This window comes from Choloepus didactylus, chromosome 10, assembly GCF_015220235.1.
Source record: "Choloepus didactylus isolate mChoDid1 chromosome 10, mChoDid1.pri, whole genome shotgun sequence".
Lineage (NCBI taxonomy): Eukaryota > Metazoa > Chordata > Mammalia > Pilosa > Megalonychidae > Choloepus > Choloepus didactylus.
This window is the reverse complement of record NC_051316.1, coordinates 46,168,566-46,189,989: the sequence shown is the minus strand read 5'-3', so window position 1 is coordinate 46,189,989 and position 21,424 is coordinate 46,168,566. Positions and strand designations below refer to the sequence as shown.

The window sequence follows — 21,424 nt, the reverse complement described above, 5'->3', positions numbered from 1 at the left end:
GGGTCTAAAATCAGGGATTGGTGTGGACTAGGCAAAAGGTGGTAGATATGAGAGATCTGACTGACAGATGCTGAATGGATGTGGAGGGCAAGAGAAAGGAGAGACCAAGATGATTGTGAGCAAAACAGAGACTTTAATTTCCTGAAGTCTCACTTCTCTATTTTGACTTCCCAATAATGTCTTTAATGCAAGTGAAAGAGAACAATTTGAGAAAGTGGCCCCTGTTGAAGGTATAGTGAGGTTAGATCCAGCGCTCTGCCTTGAGCCTCCCTCTAGACCACACTTCATGTAACAGCCACGTGGAGACCACATGGCACCCAGGCTGGAGTCAGACACGCCAGCAGAATGCCACCCACTGGCTCCATCTTGAATGAGCCTCTCAACCTCTGTCAGCAGTGAAACAGGGATAAAATGCTTAGACTACTGTGATGGTTAAAAGAGACAATGGGTATGAAGGGGATTGGTTCAGTGCTGAGTACCTGATGGGCACTCAAGAAATGTTCAGTGTCTGTCTCCAGATAGTTGGTGGCTTTCAGTTTGTTTAAAAAACAAAAGTGGTGCCAATTCATTTATCGTGTTAAGCTGTATATTTGTGCCCTCCCCTCTTTCTTTCTGTGCACTCTCTTTGCTTTTCTAATTTCCTCATCTGCAAAGTGAAATTAGTAATAGGACCTACTTCACAGGGTTGTTTTGAGGGTTAAATAAGTTAATTCATATGAAGTGCTTAGAACAGTGCCTGGCACATGGAAACCTCTCAATACCTGGCAGTTTTTGACACTTAGTGTTGGGTGTTGGTTAGCAGATGTTGCACAGAAAAAAATTTGAAACAAATTTCTGTAAAAATCTCCATGATTTCTAATATAAAAACCTGTTGATAACTATATCAGTCAGGTTCCTGGCAGGAAAGTGGAAAGAGAGGGTACCCGCCACCTGAGTAAATTGAGGAAGGTTCAATAAAGAGACTACAAAGGCCTAGGCAGGTAAAGGAAACCAGCAAGGGATTGTGCTATAATCCAGGGCTAGCAACAGAGATGAGCCATGAACTGTTACTACCTTTAGGTCTGAAAGGGCAAGGGAGAAGGAGTTGCAAAACTTGGAGACAGTGGCTGCATGGTGAGGTCTACTTGACAGGAGCTGTGCCCTCAGTAGAGGGACAAATCCAAGCCATGGCAAGCTAGCAGGGAGGGAGCTGGGGGAAGAAACAGCCCCAATCTCACTCATCCCCCACTCTTCAAGGGCCGAAGTCAACAGGTAACCAGAAGGCATGGGAGCCTATTGACACAGTCCATACATATTGGCCTCTGGAGGACAGAGCAGGATGGAGAGAGGTGGCGTGGGTCCGAAGAGGCCAGTAGGAGATGACTAGCACAATCATAGTTCGTATTTTAATTGTATTATTATGGGGTTCATTGGAGGCCATGGTTTGTGAGTTTCTTATTCCCACTGAGTCTATTGCCTGGGAACAATTTATCTACGCAAACATGTCAATGCCACAAAATGTGGGTGAGGGGACTCTATCTTTTCTCTCTTCTCCACTCAGTAGCTGCAGAAGGGATCCAGAACCTAAAATATGCCTTCTCTGCCTATTCTGAGTTCTTGTTTATAAGAAAAGTAGGGGGTTTAGCATCTAGGAAACATGCCCCCCAGCTCTGGGCATCTTGTTTACCACCATGAGCGAAGAAAATGGAAACCTGGGCTCCCAGGTGCAAGAAAGAAAGAAAGAGTGGTAGATAAAATTTTGGAACTAAGAGCATAGCACTGACTGGTTCTTTGAAACTATACCATTTTATGACTGTCAGATTCACAAAGAGATTACAATGGCATGAATGTTTCATTTGTCCCTCTTCTTTGACCCAGTATTGTCTGGGGGGCGGGAGAAGGGGGGTAGGGTGTTAGGAAAGGAAGCCACAAAAATTTCTGAATATCTAAGAGCAAACTCTGCAATGAGTATGGGTATATCCAGATGTGAATGTGTCTCCATGAGGTATGTTTTTATTTCTCTTCTGCCAGAATGTGACTTTGAAGAAAATCATCTCTGTGGCTTTGTGAACCGCTGGAATCCCAATGTAAACTGGTTTGTTGGAGGAGGAAATGTTCGGAACTCTCACTCCATTCTTCCTCAAGATCACACCTTCAAGAGTGAACTAGGTGAGCTGGGGACAAATCGAGCCCTTTTCCCAGGATAACCATCTCAGCCATCTCCTCCCACCCCTTATACTCCCCTACATGACTTCTGTCTACAGACAAGGGAGGAGAGAGGAAGATGAGTAGGGACTGGGAGGCCTGGTGGAAGAGTAGGGACAAACTGCAGGGCAGAACTGAGCCCCATAACTAAGGAGAGGGCCACCCAGTTACAGTCTTTTCTTTACCTGAGACTTGGTCTTGCTGTTTTCACATTTCCGTATTATGCTTTGCTTTCTTATCTATTTGTTGTTCATATTTCTTCTTCCTAAAGACAAGGCTAGAATAATCCCAGGTTACTTTTCATTAAAAGTAGACCAAATGATAGGGATAAATCCTGAGGAACTTCCCAAGTGGCATTCAAGTGACCCGATAATGATAATTAATTCTGAATATGGGGTGTGGCAGCGCCTCCTCATGGCCAGGTAGACTGGTTCTCTGCAGAGAAACTGGGGAGGAAGGGTTTGGGTCCTCAGTGAGCAGCCTTTCAGGAGAAAGCTCCATAGAAGGGTGGGCGACAAGGGCAAGCGCTTCCTTACTTGTGGGTTATAATTGCTCTCACCTGGACTCTTATAGGCTTTGTAATAGCCTGGGTCTCCCCATGGTTGCCAGACATTCCAATCCATAACTCCCTCAAGGTCTTTTTGAGTAGCAAGTAGATTTTGGTGGCTGGCTTTCCATCAAGAACAAGGATAACAATCTTGGTTCTACCGCACACAGTTACTTTTTCTCTTTTGTACCTTTGTCGTGTGGATACTAAGGTTGTTTACCCAGTCCCAATAAATTGCTGATGACGACAGTGTGTACAATGCCCACCCACATGACAACTTTTTATGGTTCTTTACTTTTTCCCTCATTCATTATAATTTCTTTTCATCTGAATATTTTTAACCATGTCTCCAATTTTTTTTTCTAAAGTGCCCATCCTACAGCTTGTCTTTGATCTGATGGTCTTCATCCTGACCTTATGATTCTCTTTGCTCCTATTTTGTCTCCTTCTTTGTCTTATGTTCAATATACAAAGGGATCAGCAGATGGTATAAGCAAGGGATGCAGACTGGGTGAGGACTGTGGCAAACTTAAGGACAAAGGGGACAGCCACAACTACTCAGCTCCAATTAATTGTTGCTGTGCAAGAATGCCAGAGGGTCAGATTTTTTTTATTTTTTCAAGATAGCCTGGAAATCAGGGTTTTTAGATGAAATTTCCCAAATTTGTTTAAATTGGTGAATATTTTCTGAAAACACTGTGGTTCAACAAAACACATCTGCAGATCAGACCCTGTTGGCCAGCTTCTGCTTTGAAACCTTTGTTTTACTTTTTTGCTCTCTTTTTCAACATGTCCAGGCTTCTTAGAACAAAGTACTTATAGTAAACATAAGTAAAAATAAAAATAAATAAATAAAAAGTTTGAAATCTCTAAGGGCTTACTTAAGACAAATCCCACATTTAATCTAGCATTTTCATTCATTTGTCTCTGTTACAGATATAATGGCAAAAAATAAAATTAAAGTAACAAGTATGCTATGGCCCTTACCCAGCTTCAAGGAACATAACATTTGAGAAAGGGAAAGAGACTTTTACCACAAATGAAGGTAATACAAAGTAGTAAGCGTCAAGTCTATAGGAGTGCTCTCCATGTCCCTCCTGCAAAAAAGGCACTGGGTATTCAGAAAAAAAATGGATCACTTAGTCCTTGGAGGTCCCAGAAAACTTGATAAAAGAAAGAAACTGCATTTGAAGTATGGGTATGATTTTGACAGGGAGAGACAAAAGAGGGCGGAAGCAATATCCGGTGGTGACAATTACAAGGTATAGATAGGGAGAAATATAGCTAAGAAAGCAATGTAGGGGCAGATTCTAAAATGCCTTGAATGCCAGGAAAGATCATTTAACTTTATTCTTTTAACAATGGAAGCCATTGGAGGCCTTTGAGCAGGGGATAGTATGGCAGCAGTGTATTTAAGTGGATTAATCTGGTGATGATACTCTCAACATATAGAGGACAGGGGGTGGAACAAGGGAAGAAAAGAATGCCCCAGACACTATTTCTTTATATACATCTGGGGTCACTTACAGAGGGAACTGAGATGGTAAAAAGACAAAACATCTTCACTTTTTTCTTCTAAAAGTAAGGTTTAAGCTCTTTGGGAAATGACAAAAGATTGGGGTTTCCATATGTATATCTCATATTTTGGCCTGAAGACACACAGCCCATCTCTGCTTATGGCCATTGTAGGAACCACACTACCAGTGAGTGTCATATGTGGAGTGAATGACAATCAGTCATAGTGGATCAGACCATGAGTCTGCATAATTATTTCAAAAGACAGTTCAAAACAACAAAATGTCTCTACCTCTTGAGCCCTTTGTTTAGGTGAATAAAGCAGATATCAATCTCTTGGGCCTTCAAGAAAGAAAATCCAGATGCCTTTCTTTTTTAATCTATGGAAGTCAGCTAATTTTGAGATTGTTTTTCTGTCATATCTTAAGAATCTAGTGCAAGGAGTAGAGAGGAACTTGAAAGGCTGAAGCATTAAAAATTGCAAAAACTGCTGATATCATTATCACTGCCAAACAGAGGCAGAAGATTAAGAATGGGGAGGCTTATAACAACTTTTCCCAAAACATTTAAAACTCATTTCCAAAGTCAAGTCCTCTGGTTAGCTAATGTCATGATCTACTACTGACATATTCAGTGCCTGTCAATTTTCATCCTCAACAATGGCAAGAACCAGCTGGCCGGGGGAGAACACATTTCTTAGGCAGGGCCACAGACCCATGGGCTGATGTCAGATGGTCCATTTGACTGTGTTAGCTGAATACTTTGAAGAGCTCATCACTCCTCGTCCTTCCTCATGCTCACCTGTGACCGTAGAACATTGTGACCTTACGCATGTCAATGAGGGGTAGAGAAAGAGTACCAGGCTAGGAGTCAGAGTGCTTGTGCTCCGCTTCCAGTTATCAGAGTGCTGAATTGGCTTGGGCAATCCCTTAACTTCTCAGTTCTCCAATGGCCTATTTGCAAAATGAGGAATTTGTATTCAATGACCTCTAAGATGCCTTTGATCTCTAATATTTTCCTCTTCTCTCCTTGCCTAATGCTGTACACCAAAATCTCCAAATTTACTGCCTATTGAGACCTATTTCAAAAACATAGTGTATCCCTTCTGAGTACTTAAAAGCACATTGCATTTGACATTACAAAAAAAAAAAAAAAGGAGAAGTACTAAAGGGACCAAGGAGTGAGTAAAAGAGGACCTGATTTTTCTAACATCTTGATGAAAAGGAGAAGGGTAGAGATTGACCCAGTGGTGTGGTCATCCCTGGGAGCACTAAGACTTACTGGCAGGGTGCTGTCTCTTGCTTCTCTCCTCCTTTTCCATTCCCTCTTCCCATCCCTTCTCCTCCTCTCCATTTTCCTCTTCTTCCTTCATGATTCTGAAATACTTTCCAAGGGCGGGCAGCTTTGCCCATAAGCATAGATTAGTTCTCCGATGTCAATAATGAGAGCTATAGAAGTAGCTGACCCTAGGGTTGGAGGAAAGAAATCTCCGGAACTTTTGTACCACCTTGCCAGCCATCCACAGGATTGTATTTTCAGTCAGTCGGAACCTGAACACCGGAATATGAAGCCTCTTCATTGATTACTCATCCATAGACCACCCATTCATTCATTCAACAAGCACATAATAAGTACTTTATATGTCAGGCATTTTTTCATACCCTGGTGATACAAAACAGTCAGCTGACCTCAAAGAGATCACAGGAACCAACTTTTCTAAAATACTGTTTCCTAGAATACCAGATTTGAGAATAAAAATATTTATAGAGAGGAATATGAAGAATCTGTGGTCAGATAAACTGGAGAAAGCCTGTCTATTTGACCACAAGGAAACCTGAGTTAAAGATAGCTAAGTAGATTTCTTCACTTCAGGACTTCTCAGAATCTTTAATATAATTCTGCATTATTATATATTATGGCATTTCTCAAATTATCTGAATACCAAATGCTATGTAAATGAATGCTTACATGCACGGTGATGTACAACTGATAGAGATATGAAATAAATGATATGGAACCACAGAAAAGTGAGACACTTCCTTGTTTTGGGAGTTCAGGGAAGACTCTAGAGGAGAGTCTGGGACATAAACAGTGAGCGGAATTTGGCCAGATGGATAAGAGAAGATAACTTTAGCATGAGCAAAGGTATACAGGCATGATGTTTGGAGAGGAACTGAGAATACAGGATGTATGACAATGGTGAAGTAGTGCCTAGATCCTAGAGTATGTTCCTGTGTGTGAGTAGCCAGGAGCTGGAGGCCTACATTCCACTGGCTTCTTCCAGCTCTTCTCTCTATTTCACTCCAAATTCTCTTCAACCTTTAGGACTAATGTTTAGCCCCTTCATTAGCCAACAGCCTTCTCATTCCTACCCAGTACATAAACACACACACACACACACACAGAGGCACATTCATTCCCACTCCTCATACCAGGACTCCTATTTAAGACTTTTCTCTATATAGAAGAGGACTAAAAACAGTTGACTCCTAAGATTCTAAAATATTTTATTTCAAAAGTTATGCACCTATAGAATTCTCAGTTTTGACCAGGTCCACTCTTGAAAAAGAAAAAGTGAATGCTTTAAAAACAAAGAGCTTGCCTTTCTTGTATCAGGTTTGCCTTCTACTGGGTATATTGATTTTTCATGTGTGCTATCAATTTGGGTGGCAGGGTAAAAAATTAAATGGTTCAGATGTCTTCCAGCAGCAGATTTTGCTCTTTATAAACTCATTTCATGTTCATTCATACACTGGAAGCAGCTTATGCCTTTGCTATCAGGTAAAAACCAGAGAGAAGAACAGCAGGGGGAAGGGAAGATGTGTGTCTGCTAAGGAACTTCAGAACTCCCAAGAGAGCTGGGGAAGTCTTCCCAGCAGGAAGGCTCTGGCCTTTGTGCTTTAGAAAAGGGAACAGTGAATGTAATATTGGAAAAAAATATGATATGGATATGATTTTTCTTTCATTTTTTGAGTATTTTCAATAGTTTTCCTCAAACAGTGAGCCAGATTTTTTAATGTGTGCTGTGTCCCCAGATTCTTGCCTAATGATGAAAATGTAAGAATTGTGGTGGGACATCTTTGTAATACTGGAGGAGATGTGATTTTATCCTGTTTCTCTTACTCAATTCTGATTCATTACATTCGGTTTTTTTTTTCTTTGTTAATATTTTATGAAGTGAAACAAAATCTTTCAGGAGGTTACCTACTGACAGCTCAGATCATTCCTGTTTTCTACAAGCCTTAGCAAAAAGAAGATAATTGCAGGAAAAATAATGAGGGCAATCCATTTCTTTGTTGAGAATTTAAAAATCAAACTTGCTTATGATGACACTTAGAAGGAGCTACAGAAGGTTTCAAAGCCTAAACTAAGTTCAGAATTATTTTATTCCATCAAAGTCTATGAAATGGATGGATCATCTTTCTATAACTCATGACATTCTTTTCTCATTTTAGTTTGGATTTAGCGCAAGTGTCTTCTTAATAGCACCTATTCATTTGCTCCATGTATTGATCCACTTGGTTCATTGCATATGCCCTCAGTAGGTACATGCTGCAAGCAGCTTTATTATTTTTCTTACCATTGCCTTTAAGTAATCTCTGCTGGAGCTCCTTTCCCTGCCCTTGGATGACTTATCCTAGCTTTCCAGTCACTTTCAGAATTTTAACAAACAGCTTCGTTTTCAAGGATTAAGTTCAGTCAAGCCAAAACTCTTCAACGTCTAACCCAATTCAGGTCTGTTCCAAAACCAGACCATAGAGCAGCAGTAGGGAGAAGTGTTTGTGCTTTTCTACCTTGTTCTTCTCCTCTTCCTCCACTCACTGTGTTACCTGTGGCTCCTCCAAGGTTGGAGGAGGGATGATGAGGGATGGAGTAGAAAGGAAAGGGAAGGGCACAAAAGGTTTTATGCTACTGGTGCTGTGTAATCTGAAGTTGCTGCCCTTTGAACTGCAGATGGCCAAATGCCGGCCATTCCTCACATGGTCCGTGGGGAAGTCCACTTCGCTATTGCCATATGGGGATTGTTCTGGCTTTCTAATGCTCCATTACGCAAAATACCAGAAATGGATTGGCTTTTGTAAAGGGGGTTTACTTGGTTACACAGTTACAGTCTGAAGGCCATGAAAATGTCCAAATTAAGGCATCATCACAAGTATACCTTCACCAAAGGAAGGCCAATGGCATCCGGAAAACCTCTGTTTGCTGGGAAGGCACATGGCTGGCATCTGCTTGCTCCTAGGTTGCATTTCAAAATGGCTGTCTCCCAGGACGTTTCTCTCTAGGCGTTTGGGGGTGTTCTCTTAGTTTCTCCCAGAGACTAGCAAAAGTCTACTTTCAATTGCTGTCTCCAAAATGTCTCTCTTAGCTGCTCTCCAAAATTTCACTCTTAGCTGCTCTGAGGTCCTTCTGTTTGTGAGCTTTTTATAGGGCCCTGGCGATTAAATCAAGACTCACCCTGTATGGATGGGTCAATGTCTCCATAGAAATAATCCAATCAAACATTTCACTCACTGTTGATTGAGTCATATCTCCATGGAAACACTCAGTCAGAGGATTTCAGCCTGATCAACACTAATACATCTGCCCCCATAAGGTTGCATTAAAGAACATAGTGTTTTGGGGGACATAATACATCCAAACCAACATAAGGATGACGTATTCTCTGGTTGACTGGGCATGAACACTCCTCCTCTTCCCACAACACACACAGCCCCTTTTTGTTGGAATTACCACTCTGACAAGCAATCCTCTTGAGAAGAGTCCTTCTGGGACACTCTAACCCAGCGACCTTCTAAGTTGACACTTAGCCTATGGGAAAACGCAACATCTTTGGCCCATCAGATTCTGGAAATGCAGTTCACTAGCAACAAAGTCTTTTTTCTCTCCACTCTGCCCCCACATTTACTTTCAACCAGCTTCTTGCCTTTAGATGTATGCGGTCGAAAAGTCAGGCAGCCATCTCTGTACCGTACAAACTCCAGTTATCACTGATCAAGTTCTCCCCAAAACTCTGACCACCCTCTTTTCCAGGCCCAAGGCAATCCCAGAGCCCAGGAGTTTCTGCAAACAGGGGTTGGGATAAGGTTAGATGGCAGTTCCCCTCATCCACCCCCTCCACAAGGGGTTCACTTAAGATCCCTCCCTAGGCTCAAGGTGAGAAAGGGGAAGAATCCCCTCCCCTTCCCTTGGGAGGTCAAAAGGAAACATGTGACAAGTCAGCTCTGTGACAACTCTCTTGGAAGAAATATCATCTCCAATGTCTCTGATTCATCTCTAGCCTTCTCTTACACATAGGCTGGAGGTGAGAGATGGCCTAAAACTGGTAGAGATGGCTTAGGGCCACCACTTAGCATATTCTACATTGATGGTCTAGCACCACTCTTTGGAAAATAGGGATACTTCTCACCCATTGTTCTTGGTGTTGGGTTCTCAGCAGAGACTAGAAGTCCCACTTAATGTTCATTTACATTTGCATGTTCTTGAAAGCTGTATCAAAAGACAAGAGTCTGACTCTATTACAGTAAAAGCGCCCTAACCCTTAGAACTTACGATTCTTGAAGGTAACTGCCAAGTTTGTGGGTCTGGGAATCAGGCTGGATAACTTGCTGTCTTTGGGTGCTGTCTCCTCACCATGGCAGCGGATGCCTGAATATTTTCATTTAGCAGATGTTTCTTCAGACTGAGCTTTCCCCCTCACTGGAGCGACAGCTTACCCGGACAAACAGTGACACTGGTGCAGACAATGCAACTGGGGTACCAATATGAGCAATGGGGCCAGATCACAGCTGAGTCAGAGGATGCTTTTGGCATTGTGGCCAAACCAAGGGCATTCTTTGGGGAGTGCTGGTTAGCCAGACTGTTTGAAGATAAAAGTTCAGGCATTGCCTTCAAAGTTCTTTTCCTAATCCAAGGGAAAATGACTGACTACCAGGGCTCACTGGTTCCAGATGAAAAGTCTAGATAAGGCCGAGGACTGCTGTAGGAGAGGAGGGAAGATCCTCTGCAGAACTAGGTGTGTCTGTGCCGTCACTGCAGGCATTACTCCAGAAGAGGCCTGAGCTTGGGCAGCACTACCAGGCATTTTGATCTTTCAGCTAAATTTGAATTTTTGTTTCCTAGAAACTGTGAGCTCTGTGTGTATAATCCAGAATTAGGGAATAACACGCTGGCTTCCAGTCTGAGAATGGGAGAAGAGCACAAACTTTAGGGGACTGGCAATACACTTCTCAGTTTTTAGCCTTATGACGAACCCATTGCCCATATCGTAGACTCGCTCATTTCCAGTTAATTTTTTAATACTTTAAAATCTCTGTGGCCTGCAGGATCCGCATGTCTTTATATTATAGGATTCTGTCCACCTATACCTAGTTTCATACTACTCACATTTGAAAGATTTGACAAAAATTACCTCTCCCAGAGAGGTTCAGGAGCCTCTAGGATCTTGAGCCAAATAGAGGGGCTGACCTTTTTGAACTGGGCTAAGGGAATTCTCAGAATACCAGACACTAGACATAATTTCCCATGAACTTCAGACTACCTTCTTTGTTCCCCTTGGAAACGTGCACAAAATGTCACCTGCACCCACCTAGCCATTGGCTCTTCTTTCTCAGAACAGCTTGTGCCCAGTGATACATTCAGCCTGGCCTCCTGGGGCTGACACCTGGAGGGTGATTTCTCAATCATCCCCACCCCTTCAACTGAGATGAAAAACTTACGATGAGCTGCCTTTTGTTTCCCAGCAAGAAAAATAGCATGACTCAGATGTCAATAAGCAGTACCCAGCTTTGGCAGCAAATGAATGCTGCGAGAAAAAGGGGGCAACAGAATGTGGTCTCCTCTGGTGACTCCATCTGAGACTTGGTGTCAGCAGTCTGGTCTTATTCCCAGCAGCCTCTCTGACTCACTTCGGGCAGATCACATTGTGTTTACTGGATGTTTTTTTGTATCAGAAATGTGACTGTGGCTCACATGGGCTTGTGTGTGGTGCATGAGTTATTAATGAAGCACTTTAACTGCAAATTCAGAGATTAAAATATTGCCCGCCCAGCAGGTAACTGTTCTTTAAGGAAGATTATTGGATATCTGTCAGCTGTAAGGAAACTGGATTTACAATGGGGCAAGATGTGAGGAATTTCTCTAGGTCAGTATAGTTATCGTGCACCCAGGAAGTAAAGCGAATAGATCCAGGTGGATTTGTGACGTGTCCCTGATTCACTGAGCACCTCCTAGGAGCTTTGGAGATGCTCCTCACTTTTAGAAAAATGATTTTCCTCTTTGTGACTGAGTCAGTTTGGGTCCTCCAAGAGGCAGAAACTAAGGTGCAATAAGGTGGGAAAGAGGTTTCTTGGGGGAAGCAGCTGTGAAGAATAAAGGAGGAGAAAGCTGGAGTAGATGGGAACGGGACTGACTTACCCATTAGGGATAGTGGCAGATTGTCTAGCAGCCAACACATTTTTAGGAGTCCATGAAAATGTTTTATTTTCATTTATTTTAAAATCAGAAGAAAAAGTGAATATATATAATAATAAATCCAGCCTGGATGATATTCTTCTTTATACCAATGCAGATAAAAAATATAAACAATTTTTAATATTTTTTTTATGGAAGAAGGGGCCTAGAGCCCACAAAAGTCCTAATGTGGCTGCGGATAAGGTGAACCTTCAGCACAGGGTACAGCTCTGACACCTATGAAAGAAAGGAGGCCAGTGATGGGAGGTGTCAAAGGGTCCATGGTGGCAGCATGGTCCAGCTCGATCACAGCCCAGAGTGATGTGGCCTTCGTACAAACACTGTTGTGGATCCAAGGGGGTGGCAGCTGGAGGCTGTCAGGTAACTACAATCCCTGCAACAGGTTGTCTCGAAGGAGATCTGAGCAACCCACCTCCAAGGCCCCAACAGTCAGGCATGTAATCAGGAAGCCAAGTATTACAGCTCCTCCCCACCCAGTGCCCCCCATGGAATATCTTGGAACTGGATTCTGTTTCCTGGATAAGACATAATTCAAAGGACATTCAAGACTTCACTTCTGCCTTTGATATGGACCTGAGTTTTCAGTGAGTTGAGCACTATAGAGGAGTTCTTCATTACAAGAGAGTTCAGTCGAGACTGGCCAGTAGTATGGTGCTTTAGAGGTGTTCAAGCTTGAAATGGGGAGGAGGGGTGCTCCTTCCATATCAGAGCATCTTTGATTCTGTCCAGCCTAACATTCTGAGTCTTCCTTTAAAAATCCCTCCCCAGAGTTAAAGTGGGAGCCCATCAGCCATATCCAGCCTAAAGATATGTTTTATTTGGTGCAGAGTAAAAATTATGAGGGGAGGGGGCATATGATTTAGATAAACTGATGGATTTGACATGAAATTCTGGATTTTGAGCCCCAGTGGGAAATGCCAGCCACACAGGGCTGGATGCTAGGTGCTAGCTGTGAGCAGAGTCTGTGCTCACTGATGGAAAACGAAGGCCCAGCGCAGGGGCAGTGGATCCTTACCACCCCCTGATGGCCGCCACACAAGGGTGTGGACCCAGCATTATCAGATTTTCTGATTTTTCGAGAGAAGCTTGATTTCTTCTTCTCATTGTTGGTGAGACAAGATTTCAGCTGCTGGCAAGGAATTCCCCACAGTCCCTTCACTTTCCACCCACTCTCTGTTTTCTCCCTGGCCTCCTCACTTCCCTTCACCTGCCCTGGCTGGCCCCTCTGAGCACCTGAGTACTCTGTCCATTCACAGCCTCATGGCTTGGTGAGGTGATAAAAGAAATGATAAACAGGGAGATTCCTTAGGGGATTGAATAGTTTGCCACCGGAGAAAGTGAGATTTGATCTGTCCATCTTTCCCCTCCAAGTTGAGGTGAGGGCCTTTCTGAGACTCTATTCAAGCTTTGAATACCCTTTTGTTGAGGGCCCACCACGTACCAGAGAGCGAGCTAGTGGATGAATGAATATATTCTTCCTAATGTCCTTACTCCCGTTTCACCAAGCGAAAAAAGAATTTAAACAAATTATTATTAACCTGGAACCACCTAAAAAAAAACAAAGCTCTTAAGCTCTAATTGTTCTGAGCTTGTAAATAGAAAAGGAATTCTACTGAAGCTACCATATGTAGCACTTCTCTGCCTTTGAAGCTTAAATAAATTGATATGAAATTACTAATAATTATGGCTACCATTTATTCAAAACAGACAATGGTGCAAGAATCATTCATGGCATTACTTTATTTCATTATCCATACAATTTTATTGGGTAATTACAACATGCCCGGCACATGCACGCTCAGCACTTTACATGTATAATTTTATTTAATATTCATATCAACTCTATGAGGGAAGAATTTGATTCTCACTCTAAAGATCAGGAAATTGAGGCCCAGAGAAATCCAGTAACTTACTCAAAGTCACAGGGCTATTTAGAGGGTTCAAAAGCTCTGCCCCCTTGCTCCCCTCCATTCTGCCACACAGTTCCTTTATTTTGCCGAGAGACATTTCTCTGTTTCACGGAGGTCATCTTCTGGGCCCAGAGCCCGTCAAGGCCTTGCTGAAAGGATATGTGCTGGTTTGAATTTGTTATGTACCCCATAAAAGACTATGTTCTTGAATCCAATCTTGTGGGGGCAGACCTATTGTTGGGTGGGACCTTTTGATTAGATTGTTTCCATAGAGATGTGACCCTGTCCATTCAAGGTGGGTCTTAATTAGTTTACTGGCATCCTCTTTGAGAAGATAAAAGGCAGAGACATGTTGAAGAGAATCCAGAGACACTTAGAGAGAAAATGACCAGGGATATTTTTGAGAAAGTAATGGACACCAGAAGCTAACCCCAGGAGAGTCCCAGCAGACTCTGGCTATGTGCCTCCCCACGTGACAGAGGATCCCCAGATGCCATTGGCCCTTCTTCAGAGAAGGTGGTGCCCTACTGATGCCTTAACTGGGACATTTTTATGGCCTTAGAACTGTAAATTTGTGAACTAACAAATCCCCTTTATAAAAGCCAATCCATTTCTGGTATATTGCATTTTGGCAGCTTTAACAAACCGGAACAGAGTCACAAGTTCAACCTTCTAAATTCTAACCCTATCTGCAACATTGATTTGCCTGTGTTCTTTTAACAAGGTGCAAATTGCCATCTAGTTTGAACTCAAAATCTTCTTAGTTTCACTCAAAAAGTACATGGTGACACGGTGTGAGTTGTAAAGAGGTGCAGGAGGGTCCTTCCATGTCCTTTTAAGAACAGATGGTGTGCTGCCAGAAGTCTTGTAACTCGAAGAAGACTCATTCTGGGGTAATGTGCTGCTTTCCCCAGCCATAGTCAGTTTGTGAATTTCAGATCATACAGATCATACACCTACCTTTCTGCATGTATGTTTTACTTCAATTAAAAGTAAAAAGAAGAAGGAAAAAAAGAATGGTTCTTTTCCAGTCTTTAGAGTAGTACAATGAGTCCCCATGTTCCCATCTCCCAGCCTTGACATTTATCAATTCATGTCCAAACTTGTTTCATCTATAACCCATCCACTCCTGCTCCTGCTCCACAGCTCCCACTGGATTATTCTGAAGTAAATCCCAGACTCATACCATTTCATATGAAAACAGCCCAGCCCATCTTACACTGCACGTTGTCTGTGTGCTGCTTTCAGGCCACTACATGTATGTGGACTCAGTTTACGTCAAACACTTCCAGGAAGTGGCCCAGCTCATCTCTCCGATGACCACGGCCCCCATGTCCGGCTGCCTGTCATTTTACTACCAGCTCCAGCAGGGGAATGATAACATCTTCTCTGTTTACACTCGGGATGTGACTGGTCTTTATGAGGAGATCTGGAAAATGGACAGTCTAGGGAACGCTGCCTGGAACCTCGCCGAGGTGGAGTTCAGTGCACCTTACCCCATGGAGGTAGGTGGGCCAGGTGGGCCCAGGTATTCTGGCCCCTCTGCAGGGATGCTTGCCTGGAGATAAGAAGACTCTACACAAGCACCACATTCCTTCTCTTCTGCTGTGACTCAGTCTTAATCTTTCTTTTCCCTTCCTCGGGCCCCTTTGTTTCCCTCTCTTCCCTTTTCCTGTCAGCCTTTATCACCTTCATTTTTCTAGCAAGAGAGCATTTTTTATAAGGACAAATATGGAAAAGGCAATCAGCCAACTACATTTTTTGGGCACACTCTCCCTCTGAACTTTGCACTTTGGTCAAGGAGAGTTTGAAAGAGGAGACCAGTGCCTTCTAAGTGAAATTCAGTTTTTAACTCTTTGCATTGACAGCAGTTACAAAGGTTTCCCTCACTTGAAGGAATTATCTTTCTAGAAAAAAATTACTTTTTTCCTTTTTTCTCCTTTATAGTATAAATGATGTCAGAAAATCAGAAGTAAACTTACTAATGTGGCCCTAACTTGAACCAAGGCTTGGTGCCTTCGCTTCAAAATCTGTTATAGTCATGTAAGTAATAAATATCCAAAGCAAAAAATTAGAAAATTCAGGGTAGCAAAACAAACTAAACACCCTAATCCAACCATGCAAAAATGAGGACTATTAACATTTTGGTGTTTACCCTTGCAGACCTTTTTTCTAAGCATATATTTTAATCTATCTATATCTCTAGATATATTCCAGTACTTCCAACAATCCAACAAAGAAGATAAAATTATCCCCATGGTAAAAATGAAATTGGAGAAAGAAGAGAAAATTTTGACTTTTTTTTCTAAGTCACACAGCTGTGTGCCTCAGAGTGCCTGAGACTTAGAACTAAGTCCCTGGTCAAATATCAGACTTAAAGCTGCAGGACTAGGCCCTCCATGCAGGAGGTGGGTCCTCTATGTACTGATCCCCTAGAACCTCGTGAATCAATGGTTGCAACATTGTCGTTGTGGATTCGGAGTTATAAGTGGAGTCTCAGGAACCACAATTTCTTAATACCCCCCACATTTCACTGTGGGCTTCCTGCAACCTCTTCCCCACATTCCCTTAAAGTACCAAAGAAGCAGATGATTACTCTGGATGCTTTCTGGTGGTGCCATCTACTTGCCTGATGTGGAGCTGCAGAGAATGGTGGGGTTGGGGTTTGGTTTCTGACATATTCTGTCTATTGATGGCGTGCCTGCCACTCCCCTTCCCCTTTGTATACACACACCCCCAGCCCCAGAGAGAGCAAAATGCCTTTTGCAGAATATGTGTTATTTCCTATCCCAAAGTCTGACCAGGCCTCACTTTGCTCCTGCAGCCCAGTGGAAATTTTTCTGTCAGTTTGGTTTACAAGGAGGCAAAGAAATGCACTAACTGCTGCAAAAAAGTTTCCTGCTATTAAAAGCAAATGAGTCACTCGCAATCTGACAGTGTTTGCGTTGCAAACTCCTTTCACCCACCATAAACTCCCAGAGCAACGTGGTATGAGTGAGACTTCATAGGATTTTTTTTAAAAATCAAAACTTGAAAAGTTACAATTCTGGGCACTACTAAATCTCAATACATGTCCTTTAGTTTCACATGTGCAATTTTGTTCTTGTGGTCTGAATGCATTCTCTGGAATTGTTTGCTCTTGCTAATTGCCAGGAAAATAATCTTGTTCTGCAGAAATCAATGAATTTAATGTCACTATATTCTCAAATGAATTTTTAAAAGACAAAAGAAGATATATTACTATGTAGATTTGCATACTCTGAGCAGGAAAACCATTTTTTTTCTACCTGCTAAGTAAGATTAAGTTCCGTCATTTACTTTTCTTATCAGCAAGCATCTTAAGAACTGAATAGCATGGACCTGTGTTAGTTTGTAAACTTAATTTCCCCTTTCTCATACATCCACCTCTATCCCCTTCATTCAGGCCCCTTCTGCTTTGCCAGGGGCAAACTCCCAGGGCCCCTCTTAGATTTGGAGAGCCTATAGAAGGTCTCCAGAGGGCCATTGTTGTTAAGCTGGAAGGGACTTTAGGGACCATCTTGTCCAAGCTCCTTTTTCAAAAATGAAGGAACTGAGGCCTAACAGAGACAAGGGACCTGCTGTAGCTAATTAGTAGCTAACTTTTGGCCAGAACCTGGATATGAGTTCTACAGCAGTTCAACATGGAGAAAAGGACACTAAGTTCAGAGCTTATTATAGACCTGACTCCATGCTGGGACCTTCACATACATTATCTCATTTAATCTTCTCAACAGTCCTACAATGTAGATGTCAGCATGCCTGTTTTACAGACTAGGAAAGCAAAGCTCCAAGACTGTTAGCAATTTATGCTAGGTGACCTAGCTAGAAGTGATGGACATGAGATTTGAACTCCGAGCTGTCTGCCTTCAAAACACTATTCTCTTCGTAAGAGGTTGCCCAGCCCAACACACAGTGATTTGCCTGAATGGCATGGTGGTTTGGTTTTTTTTTTTTTTTTGGCTTGTCTGTTTTAATTTTTGAATTACTTGCTAATGCTGAAACATCCAAAGACTTCAAATAAAATTCTAGAGATCCAGGTCCTTTTGACAATTTAATAGACCCGGAAACACGAGCCCTGAATTCCCACGTGTCAGCAACTGACAGAAGCTGAGTAGCAGCTGGCCCCGTTAGACAGGACTTACTTCATTTCACCACAGTCCGCCTCCTTTCCTGCTGCATCAGACCAAACCCACTTCCTGCATTTACAGTGCCTGCCTGGCCCTAGTAGGCATCTGAGTTTGCAGCCCTTGCTCAACACTGTATCTTTTTTTTTAATGCAATTTTATTGCGATGCGCTCACATAATATACAGTCCTTCAAAGTGTACAATCAGTTGCTTATAGTGTCATCATATAGTTGTGCATTCATCACCACAATCAATCTCAACACCGTATCTTAAGTTATCAATTTACAAAGTGAACTGCAAACAGAAGTGGACCTCTTATTGGAAATGAATGCTGCGCTCATCATGCCTGATCCCTGATGCTCGCAGGCAGAAGACGGTTGATTTTGTTAAAAGTTAAAGTCAGTGGCAGGGAAGAGAGCAAAACTAAAGGGGTTGAACTCATTCACCTCATGCCCTTTCTAACCACTCAAACATGCCTCAACGTGGTTGAAATCCTATGCTCAGAATTCTGGGCCTGATTCTGCCTTTGCCATTAGGGTTATCATCTCTGACTGCTGCATGTCTTTCAGGGACCCTCACATAGAATTCTGCACATGATGACAGGAGAACGTCTCAGAGGGACTTAGTTCTCTATGAACAGCAGAGGAAGAGCCTAGCCCCTCTGCATATAGCCTGTTTTTTCTTTAATTAAAGTTCATAATGCTAATCATCAATTCTGTAGTTCAATCAGGAAGTGACATAGGTATTTTAGCTGATGCTCAGGGAGGGGAAATAAATCTACTAATAAAATGCAGCTTAGGGTTTAGTATTCACTCCCTCTAAAAGAAACTGTGGGTTAAAGAGGGCACTGCCTAAATTTCTGTATTTAGAAACAGAATTCTATAACTTGGCATCATCTGGCTTGATTGACATGCCATTTTATTTTACTTTTTTGTTATTTTTAAATTCAATTTTATTGAGATATATTCATATACCATACAATCATCCAAAGTGTACAATCAGTTGTTCACAGTATCATTATATAGTTGTACATTCATCACCACAATTAATTTTTGGACATTTTCATTACCAAAAAAAAAAAGAATAAGAATAAAAATTAAAGTGAAAAAGACCCAAAACATCTCACACACCCCCATCCCTACCTACTATTTATTTACTTTTTGTCCCCATTTTTCTATTCATCTGTCCATACACTGGATAAGGGGAGTGTGAGCCACAAGGTTTTCACAATCAAATGGTCACACAGTGTAAGCTATATAGTTATAAAAATAATATATAATTTATAATAGTTATAAAAATAATATAACTTGATTCTTCAAGAATCAAGGCTACTGGGTTGCAGTTCAACAGTTTCAGGTATTTCCTTCTAGCTATTCCAATACACTAAAAACTAAAAAGGGATATCTATATAATGCATAAGAATAACCTGCATAATGTCCTCTTGACTCCATTTGAAATCTCTCAGCCACTGAAAGTTTATTTTGTTGTGTTTCCTTTCTCTTCCCCTTTTTGGTCACGAAGGCTTTCTCAGTCCCTTGATGCCTGGTCTAGTTTCATCCCCGGGAGTCATGATATGCCATTTTAAATCACGGTTCAGCCTAACAGAAAATATGTAAACATGTGACAAATACATTTTCCTCTGCAGGTTATTTTTGAAGTTGCTTTCAATGGTCCCAAAGGAGGGTATGTTGCCCTGGATGATATTTCTTTCTCTCCTGTCCACTGCCAAAATCAGACAGGTGAGCATTCTCTTTTTCTTCTTTTTTATTTTGGAATTTTCTTTTCATAATAGATGCCAGTTCTTGTTTTTCTTTTTTTTTCTCTTTCCAATTTCCTTGCCCTTGTTTTTCGAAACCCTTATCTCATCCTTAGAAAATTATTTAACCAAATAGTCATTTTTCTGGAATACTCTATTTCTCATTACAGAGTGAAACCAATTTTTCTCTCATCACAGAGCAGATGTCATGTCTTAAGAAGCTTTTATCTTTCTTGCCTACTAGGGAAGAAAAATTAAATAATATTAACTCCTCACCCCATTCTTCTCTTTAAAGGTTGTCTTAGGGCCAAAGATGAGTGGCTGGGTGGGTGGAGAAGACTCTCAAAATCTAGTGAATAGAATTATAAAAACCGTTTCCAATTTTATGTATCCAAGACCTATAAATGTCCTTAGGTTTAAAGGCTTTAGTATTTGATATACATTACATGCTCTTAATTTAATAACTTTCTCTTTCTAGGTGAACCCTCAAATTATATTATTTTTATCATGGCCAAGTTTTTAATTTTCAAAGAACTGCTATTTGGAAATAAATAGGAAATTTTTTTTCCTGGGAATATAGATAAGCAAAACAACTCAAAGTAAAATAGAAAACAAATGTTTTCGAATTAGAAGGATGACAATATATTAATGATAACCCAGATAAATGCAATTAACCTTAATTTTTAGTTTATTTGTTTCCTTGAGAGACCCTAGAACACACATTCCATCTTATGAATTAGCCCTCATTCTGGGTTTTGGGACATAGGAAGTAAATACTTGCACTTGGCCTTTGTGGTTTGACTTTCACTTAAGATAGGGTTTATCTCTAATTTAATATGGTTTCAGATATATTCTGCAAGCAAAAGAACTGAGAAAGATAGTATTTTCTACTTGAGCTAACTGTTAACCCCGAATTAGAGAGAAATCTACTAATTTGCTAAAACCAAATATTATTTCCCACTAATTCTCCAAACAATAATCAAAGATAGGAAGAGCCTCCAAATTTGACAAAACACAGAAACAAAACTTGTTTGACTTCTCAAAATTTAACTGCTTCCTGTTCCCATCAGTTAATATTTCAATTATGTCAATAGTAATTTCACAACCTCTTAATATTATTTTTAGAAAGTTCCTCTTCTGTCACTAGGCATTTACATTGAACTTTTATATTTTCATGTTAAACATTTGGGAGAAAAGGTATTTATTCATCTGAGGGAGGTTTGAAGAGGCAGCTGGGAGGTAATAGAATTGACTGCATTAGCTTAGAAATAATGGTTAGAAACATTCTCCCTTGGAAAAAGATTCAGGATATGTGTGAGCTCTTTCCTGCTGCACCAGTGCTTTGACTGGTGAAAAGAAAAGAAAGGTTCTAGCAAAACAAGGACCGTTTGTTAAGAGGGCTGGTGGGCTCTCAGTTCATAAAATCCAGCCCAGGTAAAGACCCTTCCTCTGCAGGGACCGCCATAGATATGTATTTTTTTATGTTCTTAGGTTTACTAAGGGTTCATATTCATCTTCAGAATTTCCCGCCATACCAACTTGGCTTTTAAAGTAGGTTCATTGCATGACCATAATATTATGCTCAATGGCCAGGCTTTGGATTCACATCCTTGCTTTGCTACTTACAAGCCATGGAACCTGGGCTTGTAATTTAACCTCTCTTAGAGGCCATTTCCCACAAACAGGACAAGGATGGAAGAATCTGTTTCATAGAGCTGTTGGGAAAATTAATGAGTTAGTTAATGCCTGTGAAGGCCATGGCCCCGAGTATGAAACACAGAAGATGTTTTATCATGAGACTTATTATTTACTTAATTTTCCAAATACTCCCATCCATTCGCTAGAGACCAGCAGATCGGATTGAAATTAAAGAGAACCAGCAAAGTGCACAGCTGT

The 21,424-nt window shown here is 41.4% G+C and overlaps 1 protein-coding gene across 2 annotated transcripts in view; it reads left to right on the top strand.

The window, feature by feature from the left end:
• Positions 1-21,424, top strand: part of MAMDC2 (MAM domain containing 2) — a 182,672-nt gene that overhangs the window by 95,452 nt on the left and 65,796 nt on the right. For both annotated transcript variants that reach the window (XM_037797852.1, XM_037797854.1), the window contains exons 5-7: positions 2,011-2,148; positions 14,875-15,131; positions 19,418-19,511. In XM_037797852.1, the coding sequence (XP_037653780.1) occupies positions 2,011-2,148; positions 14,875-15,131; positions 19,418-19,511 (489 nt within the window). The remainder of the gene's footprint in view (positions 1-2,010; positions 2,149-14,874; positions 15,132-19,417; positions 19,512-21,424) is intronic.